The 12363-nt window shown below is 43.0% G+C and overlaps 1 protein-coding gene across 8 annotated transcripts in view; it reads right to left on the bottom strand.

Moving 5' to 3' along the window:
* Positions 1-1626: 1626 nt before the first annotated feature.
* Positions 1627-12363, bottom strand: part of LOC5574542 (type 1 phosphatidylinositol 4,5-bisphosphate 4-phosphatase) — a 44656-nt gene continuing 33919 nt past the window's right edge. For 5 of the 8 annotated variants that reach the window (XM_021843570.1, XM_021843571.1, XM_021843572.1 and 2 more), the window contains 3 exons: positions 4277-4486; positions 4036-4200; positions 1818-3154 (listed from right to left, as the gene is read on the bottom strand). In XM_021843570.1, the coding sequence (XP_021699262.1) occupies positions 3038-3154; positions 4036-4200; positions 4277-4486 (492 nt within the window). In that variant the 3' untranslated portion in view covers positions 1818-3037. Of the gene's footprint in view, positions 3155-4035; positions 4201-4276; positions 4487-12363 lie in introns of all 8 variants that reach the window. The other 3 variants (XR_002500236.1, XR_002500237.1, XM_021843569.1) reach the window with 3 other exon arrangements.

Below are 12363 nucleotides of genomic sequence, written 5' to 3'. Positions count from 1 at the left end.
TATCATAGAAAAACATAACGTGCTGATAATTCAACAAACACTGGAGTATAGTGTTAAAAGCTGTTAGAAATCATGGAACTTCTCTAAAATATGTTGCCAAACATTACAATATTAATATGTCTACTTCGGGCAGCCAATTGAAAGGAAGACTTTGATTCAAAAGTTGCAATATTATAGAACACACGGAAATCTCGTGGAATGTCTATGTAAAGCTAGTTCAAAACATAAAAATGGGGTATAGGTCTATCCACATAAAAAATATTCTAAATACGTTATTGAAGGATTCCATTTGATTTCTCCCGAAGAGTTATCCGACGTCATATCCGACTTTCTCAAAAACAAATAACGAGCGGTGGAAATTCTACAGAGCAGAAATGCAATTGCTGTCCTATAATGTAAGAACTAACATTGGAAATGTTGCAGTCATAATGTTGTCGAATCATTTCAACTAACATAACTGAACAGAAGAAAATTCAAGTGTAAAGAATAACATTTTCTTTGTTTACATGTTACTTATGTTATTGTTCATTGGGAAGCCTTAACAAATGTTAAAGCTAATAGAAATCGTGAATATAACTGTTTGTTTTTGATTTTATTGTTCAAAACGGTAAACTTTTCACTTGCCCCACTTTTGGGGCAAGTGAAAAGTAAGGAGACATTTTTCAAAAACTTTTTCTATATTTTTTTCTTCAATTTTTCATAAAAATCAATTTAAGCATGCTGCTTATATTTGGTGGGAGTCAAACTAAAAAATATACACGACCTCATTTGTTTCAATTTAAAGTCTCTAGAATTTGAAGAATCTCAACTATGCGAATTCCATTACCCACTTGCCCCACGGTACCTTATACTTATTTAAAACGCAGGTAAACACTGTGGAACACGATTTTGTCTCAAGCACCAAAATACCGATATTTACTAATTTAAGGGTTGCTGAGTCTATTGCCGTTTTCAGAAATATAGTGGCACGTCTAGTTTTCGAGATATTGACTGTTGAAAATGCAAAATTTGACTGTTTCAGCCAACTTGCATGCAAGTTTGCCAGCTTGAACGGCAATTTATTCGCTTAATTTGTCACAGAATACAAGCTTCATGTATAAAACAATCATTATCAACAAAGTTCATAATACTTTCGATGGTAAAATGTTATTTTTTGGTCGTTAAAAAAGGTATTGTATTCTGCCAAATAAGGGAAACGAAGAATTTTATATGAAGACTACAAGCCTACAAGCATGTTGGAAAAAATCGATTTAAACTAAATTTTATCGTGAAATTTCAACTAAATTGTGTTTAAATTGAAAGTTCAAGTCCTATTTAGCATGTTTGATAGAGTATATCACAAAAAAGTTTGATAAATCTTACTTTAAGTTTCATGTAAACATCAATAAAACAAGTGTTTTATGCAACTTTGGCGACCTGTAGCTAAAAATTGTGACGTGCTGGAACATTTCTGAGAACGGCATCGGATTCAGCAACCCAAAATCGATTAGAGACACATAATTTGATCCTTGAGACACGCAAAAATGTAACTTTTGTTACGCTGTGTAAATATATCATCATCCTCAAACATTCAACTTATCCACCGACAGGACTTTCTTTCTTTTCTATCAACAACAAACAGTCACATAAACACGCTACAATTTTCCTAATTTTCCTTTATTTTCTGTCTGTTTTTCGATTGTTGTGTAGTCAATGTAGTTAATGTATATCGTTAGGGTCATAACATTAATCATAACTTTGCAATGGGAGGTTAAAAGTATGTTTTCGGTAGATGGAGCTTTCAGTTTTGCAATTTTCAAAGCACATTATTCTCATTCTAACTTCTAAAATAGAAATGTAATATCATTTTCCGAGGGCAAAAACTAAGTTGAAAAAAAAAACTGCAGGCTCGTATGCAACATATTGTTCTTTGTGACAATCTACCGCACAAAATGATGTTCCGTTCAAGGCAAGCGTATATTGTTTATTCACCATTCATTTTACTGATTATGTTCCTATTGCAGAAATGTGGATCATACATAAAGTGAACAAATGTAGGTTGAGAAAGACGTTTGAAAGTTTTAATATTTTATAATTGGTTTTGTCGAATTGGAGCAACATTTCCGTTTTCTGCTGACATTAATTCGCTTCTTGGAAAAAGTTTACATTCTAATTGTGGTGTGCTTTCGTACTTCTAATATGATCCAATATAATGTTGACCGAGTATGGAGTAATCATGATATTTAGTATATAAATTGGTGTATGAATGTGTAATACTCCTCTTGCTATGTCACGACGTGCGCTTGTTTTTGATTCATTTTTTCTTCTCACATTGCGCAAGTTGGTTCGATATTTTTTGTTCATTACACTATCAATCACGTGCTTCCATTAACATACAGCTTGTATATAGTTTATTCCATGATTAAATTAAATATAACTTTTCTTAAACAAAAGAACAGAAACCTCACTTTCCTGCACTTATCTAATTAATTTATACAGCATATAAATTCAGATTGAGTGATTACAATTAGTAAAAATGTAAAAATATGGATCAATAAATCATAACATAGGTGTATCGATGATTTTTGTTTTCCAATTTTGCTCTTATGCTACTCATCACTATCTACTACCGTTGGGGAGACACAGTGTAGATCATTTCCTAATCGTCCTTGTACGAGTTTATCCACGAATACATTTGAATATGGCTTCCACATTGCATCCTGCAACCACCAACCAGATCTGTGGCAAATTCGAAGTATTACAACACAAAATGTACCTGCATTTTTGCATCGGGTTGGGAACCATCAGTATCCACCAGAAATGAATAACAAGCTTTGGACTGATATATTGTCGGTTTCAATCGCGATGTTAACTCTTAGGAATGTGTATAAATTGTTGCTTTGAAATGTATGTATGGGCTAAGGAAATTAACATTTGTTCCTTCGGTTACCTTTTTTTCTGCTGATACTGTTGCTGTTCTCGGCAAATACAAAACTTTGGAGATAGACGATGACACCGGCGCAGAAGACAAACTCGCGAAATTGCTGAACATATCACCTTAGATCGGTCCTTCCACGTTACTCACTTTGAGCGTACAGTAGTATATCGTTTTACCAAACAAGAGCAGTGCCACCAAAAACAGACTGATGTAGGCAATGTACATTCCACTGTGATCCTGCAAAGTGTTACGATAAGGTTAGAGAGTTTTTTAAGCAGTTTGTGACTGAGCCATAGGAGGTATAATTTGGAATACATTTAATAGGTTTTACAGCTACTACATTCAGAAGTGTTTTAACTATAACATCATAAGTTGAACAAAACTCATCACTTATTTTTGACACATTTGTAATAACACAGCGTAACAAAAATAACATTCTCATCGACATCGTCTCATTTAAAATTTTCTGGTGCGAAAAGCCTGAATAGAGATTTGTGCGTTTTGAATTAAAATTGAACATTACATATCTGACTTTAACAAAAATAAAACGATGGCCGATGGGTAAATAATTCGAATCTGCGACTGTAATAATGATACATATTTAGTGTAGTATTTCCACGATTATTATTCCATTCGCTTCCCCATTTTTGCTTCATATTCCGGACACTTTGATTCGAATTCCGGAAGGCCATGGAATACATTTTTGGGAATTATTGAACAAAACTCGGCAAATACAAGAAATGTGTCTAAGAATGTTGGGCGTTGTATATTTATCGCTGAGCCTAGTTGGATAAATTCACGATATGTCCTGGAAAATCATTATATTTTGCTACTTGGTGCATAAGCAACTATTTCAAATAGTAGATGAGACTTTTGGTAAAATATTAGACTTTTAGATTCCAGAATGAAAAATCAAATCTAAAATCTAGTTACCTAGAGCAGCAACAAAACGTATTTGTAGACTAATTAAGGGTAGTTTTAAAGTATTGTGATTTTAATGTCTTAAGTTAAGCATTCGCTTAATGTGCTCATTATGCCCCAAGGAAAATTTCCCTCTCATTCAACTTTCTTCCCTGGTGCCGAACAGTCAGTGAAAAATTATTATCCATCTCACTTACCTTTGCGTAGGCCAACGTGCCATAGGTAACACCCATACCGATTGCAAGGAAAATCAATCCCCCGAGGAACAGCAAATTGCGCCGTTTGCGGCAAAAGTCTGCACCGACCGATGAAACCTTGCGACAGTGAGGGCACCTGGCCAGATTATTCTTCAATGTGTCAAACTAGAAATTTCAAAGGAATGGCGGAGGATTCAGTACTTGAAACATGATATTCGAAGGGGACAGAGCTAACACTCACCAAGAACGTATCGTGACAATGACCACAGGTGACGCGGCACATGCCGGGCATCGATAGCAATGGTGGCGTCACTGGACTCGGCGCCAGGTTGATAATGCGCTTGCAGTTAGGTCTCGGACAAGCCACCCGCTGGGAAGAGCTCTTGCAGATAAGCAAACAGTTGCAGGGGCAGCGGACATACTTTTTTCCGGGAGGTGCATTGCGAATTGGCTGAAAGTGGAACAATAAAATATTATATTATTGATAATAAATTATATCGGATATGTATTCTTTTTTTTGTATGGTATTCAGTTGGAGCTGCCTGACAGCTTAACTTGTCAAGGCTGAACCCTCGGTCTGGCTTTTGCCAAGTTTCCCCTCTACCAGGACCAATACTCAGACGGACTAGGCAATGGCGCCCACATGAACACTGCTTTTTTATTAGTATTGTGACGTGGTAGTTTTTGAAAAGTACCCATATTCCCTTGCTTTTGAGAAAAGAAAGCATTGTGCAAATCAGCAGCTCCATCAGAATTTGTTTGAAATAGTAGTGTAGTAGTGTCATTACTAATACTGTCTAGTCGAAATGGTTTTGAATAATTTGTCATTCAAGTGCTATTCTGATTACTCCTGTCTTTTACGTAAGATTAAAGTCTTAAATGTCAATATTGTCGTCAAGTCTGAACAAAATTAGGCTGTTTAGTAGTAGGTAGTTCTAGTTAATTTCATTTTTGTTGTTAAAAGTATTTATTGGTCATTACGTTCATATATCCTTAAAAAAAGTCGCTTTCCTTGTCTGTTCAACAATTTTTCGAAACTAGCAAGTTTACCCTAATGATCGATCTCAGCGTCTTACTTTCAATAGTCATTATTATGGTGACTATTTGAGAGTAAGGCTACCTTAAGTTTCTATTGCAGTCTCCTACAAGATTCACTTTTCGGTGGCAAATGCAATGCTTCACAACGCCTACTTTCTACTTGTAAATTTTGCGAAAATGAAGCTGGAATTAGATTATTTATACCATTGTTACAAAAGAGATATTTCTTATTATGGCAATGTAAAAACCATATTAAAATAAGATTGTCGCCACTTATTTCTACTCAGTGAATCTACTAGTCATTTTCCTAAGGGTTCCTAAGTATTCCCTACGTCGTATATGATAACGATGTATTTTTTTTTTGTTTTTTACAAGGGGGAAATCTGCAAACAGATCCCCTGAGAAGATAACTCAGGGAATGCGGGGATGACGCACCAACGACGACCCGCTAAAACCAGCCTATGCACTGTGCATGAGCAATTCATTTAGAATTGCTCAAGTGGTGAACAGTGCATCGACATGACCCTTGGACTCAGACCCTCATCTCCCCGGAACCACCTTACGGTATTTCTTCGGGAAGGGACCAGTGCATATAGCACAACACGTGTAGCAGAAGTAGCCTAGGCAAACTGCTTCTCCTAGCCGACTTAAACAATGTTACAAGGGACCAGCCTCGGCAGGGCTAATCCTCTGCAGCCAACTCTTGGTCGGCGCGCCATAGACGCTGCAATTCTAACATAATGTGAGTGACAGCCGTAGTTACTGCATTCCAGCACTCGGCATCCGCACACATTCTCTCTATAAAATTGTCGGGGGACGTGTCCCCTCCGCATGTAGTGAGCATGCGACCTCTCACAACAATGAAACGGGGGCAATCGAACACGACATGCTCCGCTGTTTCCTCTACACCAGCACAATTGGGGCACGCAGAAGATTCTGAGTGCCCGAACCTATGCAGGTACTGTCTATAGCAACCATGTCCTGACAGAAACTGCGTCAGGTGGAAGTTCACTTCCCCATGGCTTCTACCATACCAATCTGACACATTTGGTATTAGTCGATGGGTCCATCTACCCTTAGTGGAGTTATCCCATTCCTGCTGCCAGCTTCTGAGCGTTTCCTCTTTACACGTGTCGCGGACTCCGCTGGTACCCCTTTGGTTGAAGCATTGAACATCTTCCTTGATGATGAGCCCGATGGGCGTCATCCCGGCTATGATGCACACGGCCTCTTTAGATACCGTCCGGTATGCACTTGCTACTCTTAAGCACATTATCCTGTACGTGCTTTCCAACCGCTTTAGGTTTCTGTTCGTTCTAAGCGCTTTTGACCAGATTGGTCCTCCATACCTTAGTATGGATAGCGCCACGCTTGCGTTTGCTGGCAATTACAGCAGAGCTGCTAGACATCATCCTCGAAAGCGCCGCTATAGCCGTAGATGCCCTTTTACAGGCATATTCAACGTGGCTAGCGAAGCTCAGCTTGTCATCGATCATTACCCCAAGATGCCTAAGGGATCGCTTGGACTCTATGGTGCAATCACCTACCGAGATAAGCGCCCGTTGCTCGGACTTGCGGTTGTTGACCACCACCACCTCAGTCTTGTGACGGGCCAGTCCTAGTTTCCTAGACTTCATCCATTCCTCAACCAGGGAAATAGAGTGCGCTGCTGTCAACTCTACTTCCTCCATCGATTCACCATAGACCACTAGGGTGATATCGTCGGCGAAGCCAACAATCTTAACACCCGTCGGAAGGGGCAGCCTCAGTACGTCATCGTACATCGCATTCCATAACAGCGGGCCCAGGATTGAACCTTGAGGTACTCCCGCGGTAATTCGAACGCTTTTCTGCCCCTCCTCTGTGTCATACAGTAGAATCCTACCATCAAAATAGCTTTCTAGAAGCTTACACAACTGCACCGGTACCTTGAGGCGGTGAAGCGCGTGTGCTATTGCTTCCCAGCTTGCGCTGTTGAACGCATTCTTCACATCCAGAGTGACAACCGCGCAGTAACGGATGCCGCTCCTTTTATGCTCGATTGCCACCTCAGCTGTTTGAACGACCGACTGGATGGCGTCCAGAGTAGATTTACCTTTTCTGAATCCAAACTGGTTGTTGGACAGGCCGTCCGCACTCTCCGTATACGGTACTAGTCTGTTGAGAATCAACCTCTCCAATAACTTGCCCGTCGTATCTAGTAGACAGATAGGTCTATACGCCGACGGGTCACCTGGTGGTTTCCCCGCCTTTGGTAGTAGCACCAATTTCTGTCGCTTCCATACATCCGGGAAGATTCCTTGATCAATGCAGCGTTGCATCGTGGTTCTGAACATGTCCGGATCCGTGTTCACTGCCGCTTTTAAGGCAACATTCGGGATACCATCGGGTCCCGGTGCCTTGTTTGACGCGAATGATTTCACGACTTCTGCCAGCTCTTCGTTCGTCACTCTCGCCACTTCTTCTCCTTCATCTGCCGCATACGGCGCTGGGGGCCATGGGCTTATGGGATGGTGCGGGAAGAGTACATCGATTATCGATCGCAGCAACTCGGGCGATTTCTCTTGGGGCGCTATGGCTCCTTTGGTCTTAGCCATTACCACTCTGTAGGCGTCACCCCATGGACTAGAATTGGCACTCTCGCATAGACTTTCAAAGCATGCCCGTTTTCGACTCTTGATTTCCTTTTTGAGAGCCAACTTTGCCTCTCTGAATGCTGCACCGCGTTCCTCTCTTTGTGCTTCTGTGCGTGCGCGTTGCATTCTTCGTCTAGCCCGAAGGCAGATTGCTCGAAGATTTGCAATTGATTCGCACCACCAATACACTGGCGGCCTGTTCTCTCTAGGAGGGGCTTTTCTCGGCATGGAAGCATCACACGCTCGTGATATCATAGCAACTAGCTCTTCACCGTTTAGGTCCAGAGTGTTTCGTTCGCGCCACAGGGCTTCAGTGAATACTTCGCCGTCGAAGCGCGCTGTTTTCCATCCTCGGGCTTGGGTCGAGTTACATCGCGCTGCCTTCTGCCCGCCTGGTATTATACTATAGCGAATCGATTGATGATCGCTATGAGTATAACCGTCATCAACGCGCCAGTTCATGGTACCTAAAAGGTTAGGACTACAAAACGTCACGTCGATGATCGATTCTGCACCATTTCTGCGGAAGGTACTCACTGTACCCACATTTGCCAGCTCTACATTTAATGCGGCCAGGGATTCCAACAATAGCTGGCCTCTTTGATTGGTGCAGCGGCTACCCCACTCCACTGCCCATGCATTAAAGTCGCCAGCTATCACTACTGGCTGCCGATTAGCTAGTTCGGCCATCATCCTGTCAACCATGTGGGAAAATTCCTCAATCGACCACCTTGGGGGCGCGTAACAACTGCAATAGAACACGCCGTTGATTTTTGCTATCGCAAAACCGTCATTTGAGCTAGAGACTACTTCTTGGATTGGGTATCGTCCTGTCGTCCCTATAGCTGCTAGCTGTTGAGACCTATCCGCCACCCAGTTCCCGTTGTTGGCTGGTATGCGGTATGGGTCCGATAATAACACCACGTCAGTCTTGGTTTCCGAGACTGACTGCCAAAGCAGCTGCTGGGCTGCATCACAGTGGTTTAAATTTAACTGTGTTACTTCCGTTTTGGCTGCTTTGATACTCCGCTTGTGCCCGGACATTTGGGTCCGCCCGTTAAGTGTCCGTTGTCTGCTCTGTCGACACATATTAGGCACTTAGCGATTTGCTTACAATCGCTTGCCCTATGGCCTTCAGCGCACATCTTACTTCTGTCGGGACCATTGCAATTCCACGACTTATGGCCCTTCCCGAAACACTTGAAGCAAACTTCAGGAGGCTGTTGTATGCTCAGCCGGCAAACTGACCAGCCTACCTTGAGTATGCCCAAGTTCTTCGCTTTGTTGGCCTCTGCGACCGGCAGCCTGATCGCCGCCACCTGGGTGCCCTGCGGGCCCTTTCTAAGGTGGATGGCCTTACTGGCTACGTCGATGTCACACTGCTCTTTGAGGGCAGCCGAGACCTCCGCTGCATCGGTGACCTCATCCAGATTTTTACACTGGAGAGTCGCTTCAGCAGTAAGGGATCTTACATCAACCTCGTCACCAAGTACTTCTTGTGCCAGTTGCTTATAGACTGCACCCTTTTCCTTGGCGTCCTTCTTTAAGACTAGGATCATTTCACCAATCCTAGTTCGCCTTATGCTTCGCACGTCTGCGCCCAATGGCGATAGCTTCTCTGTGCTTCGCATCGCCTTCAGAACCTCGGCGTATTTTGCTTCCTCCGTTTTGATAACGAGGGCTTCGCCTAAATTCCTACGTTTCGCTGTTTTCGGTTTAGCGCTCTCCTTGGGCTCCGTTTTCGGTTTCCTCTGTTTTTTCTTATTTCCAACTCGTATCCACGGGTTGCTGTTGCCTTGCGCCCGTGGTTCCTGTGGATGCACTGCCTGGTTCCGGTTAACCCGTGGCTCCTTTTTCTTGGCTTTCTTGGCCTTAGGATTGGTGTTGGCCTCTCCTTTGTTGCCATGTCCTCTTGATCGCGGGGCTTGGCTCGTGCCAGCTTTTCCGCTTTGGAGGACGGCCGCGTAGGTCACTTTTCCCTTAGCAACCATACGTCTTTTCGCCACGTATTCATCACCGGAAGCTTCCCTCTTCCGCATCGCGTATCGAATAATATCATCAGATATATTCGCGTTGCCTGTGAAGGAAAACACTTCGGTCTGACACGACCTAGTGTCTTTTTGGCCTTCTACCTTGCCCAGTTGTTCCTTGGCTTCCTCGTAGTCCTGCTTTGCAGCTAGGACTGATTGTCGCAATTTCAGTAGACTTGTTTTCAAGTCTTTGCTGATATTTGTTTTGCTTTTAACATATTCGATGATGACATCAAGTTGCTCAGCAGCTACCTGCATTTTAGGGAGGTACTCCCTATTGCGATCCATGGCCTCGATTAGTCCCGGGCCATCGGTCGCCACACATGTTGCACTGGAGCGGCCAGTGCCTGCCGTCGTCGCAGTATCTAGGCTTTTGCCCACACTGTTTTCAATAAAGTTGGTCGCCTCCTTCCTTGGCGGGAACCTTAGCCGGTTACTGATAGGTCCAGAAGCCTCTCCTTCACATTCCGCTAGTTGTTTGTTTTGGTTGATCATCTCTTATGGGTCCCCCTAAGAGCCGCTATCCATCTCCGCTGGAATAGTCGCCTTTATAATCCCATGGTTATCTATGCAAGCAGGGAGGCCATGCTAGGGTTGACATAGTCCTTTATGGGGTACTATGTTCAGAGCCGGATCGGCGCAGGTCAGGTAATGGCATCTGAGCCTACTCCCACCCAGTTGGAACAACCAGGCGACGGATTTGGAACGTACTCTAAGGCCTGCCACGGTTTTACGGGACGGGGGCAGCCTGCGCCATTAACCCACTCGCCGTTTCGGGCCAGTGTCACCCGACCCTACTAAGGGAGTATAATGTCGCCGCTGTCAGCCTCAAAGCATATTATCCAGTACATATACCGTTACTTGTCCTTTGTCGTGCGCTGCCAGTATACATAATTGGGGCCGTACTGGCGTTGGTCCCAATGTGCTCGAAGCACTCCTACTCGTAATTCCATGCCTTGTCCGTTTGTATCGCGACCAGTATGCCATAATCAGGATCTCACTGGTATCAATCCTGATGTGCCGGTTGGCACTCCTGTTAGTTTGGGCTAGGGTACTTTAAGCGGCACCGGACGCTGTGACAGAGTTGCATTCGGATTTTTGTGGTTTTTATGAAGGTTCATCAGAGCCCACTGCGAACTTCACCACATCCTGGGCAACTCCCCAACTCGCAGAGGTCCTGGGGGGGGGGGTCCGTTAAGCCCCTGGACTGTCGTCCCTGCTGCCCCAACAAAAAAAAACGCATAATGCGAAGCCATAAGGGTGAAAAATTTAAACTAATTTACAACATCCTTATAATCCCACCCTTATTTAGCCTCAGGTTTGAGACTGAAGAAGGGAAGCCGATTGTCTCGGAGAAACACAAGGTCACCTGCACCATTGCTCCGGGTAGCACAGGAAGGGCACAATACGGTAGAGGGCGCCCTGGTACTCCACAGGCTCCGTTTGCGGTTAGGTTTTATTTAGACCCCCCTAACCATTCATTCTTAGGCACGGTAAGCTTAAAGCCACATGAATTAGGGGTCACCTGTTAGGTGGACTTTTACCACCGGAGCAGGCAGTCCGTAGTGTTAATTCTTAGCCAATTGAAACAACCGCTACCGACACTACACGGCTATCTAGGCTGTTCGGGAAAAGGAAGTTAACATTGATGATTAACTCCTGACGTGCCCAAACAGCCCAGTTGATAACGATGTATCTAGCTAGCTAATAGTAAGAGTGACTACGGATCATTCTGGTTAGCAAAAAGGCAAACTGAACGTCACCAATAGTATTAATGTCCACTTCGAATAGATTAATTATTTGAAATGGGCATCAATTCTATCAATGACGCAGAATGTCCGTTGGATCACATCCGAGATATTAGTGCGTCTATGCCGTATGAATTATGACGCGGCTGTAAGCAAAAAATACCAAAATGTGATACCACCACTACAGGTTACGCCTTTGGTTTCCATCATATGGGCTAATGGATTATGCCCTCCCATCGCGGCAAGGTCGCATAACCAAGGGGAGGGAAATTATATCGGATATGTATTCAAACCCTTATTAAAAATCATACATAACTCGCCGTTTATTAATTACGTAAGGGGTTATGGGGAGAACGGTTGAGATTTCTGGCGCGCTATACAATTTAATTTTAATTCTCATAGAAAATGTCTTACCATGAAGGAAAAAAGCGTTGAAAAATCCCGAAAGCGCCTTACGTAATTAATGGACAGCCCTTAAGGTGTAGTGGGGCGTTTGGGTAAAGAAAATCGTATAGTTCAAATTCTCGAAACAATATTTTTTTACAGCCAAACTGAATAAGACTTTAGGGGTGATCGGGGCAATATGGGCCGCCTAAGGAAAACGTCATGGAATGCATAGAAAAACAGCAAAAATTTTAGTTTAAATGCAAGTGACTTGTACTATAATATGTTATCTTCCATGTTACGTTGATAATTAATGTTAACATCAACTTGCAAATTATTTCAGGAACTTTTCGGAAAACCATGTTTTTTTACGTGGTCACCAACCATATGGGGCATTATGAGCCACCCTACGGGGTTGAAGAAAGTTTTGCCACCTCATTGAATCGAATGATTTTAATTTAAAACAGTATAGAGAAGAGTTAGTCGTGAAGA

The sequence above is a fragment of the Aedes aegypti genome, chromosome 2 (genome assembly GCF_002204515.2).
Source record: "Aedes aegypti strain LVP_AGWG chromosome 2, AaegL5.0 Primary Assembly, whole genome shotgun sequence".
NCBI lineage: Eukaryota > Metazoa > Arthropoda > Insecta > Diptera > Culicidae > Aedes > Aedes aegypti.
Note: the sequence above shows the minus strand (reverse complement) of the source record. Positions and strands in the feature narration are given on the sequence as shown.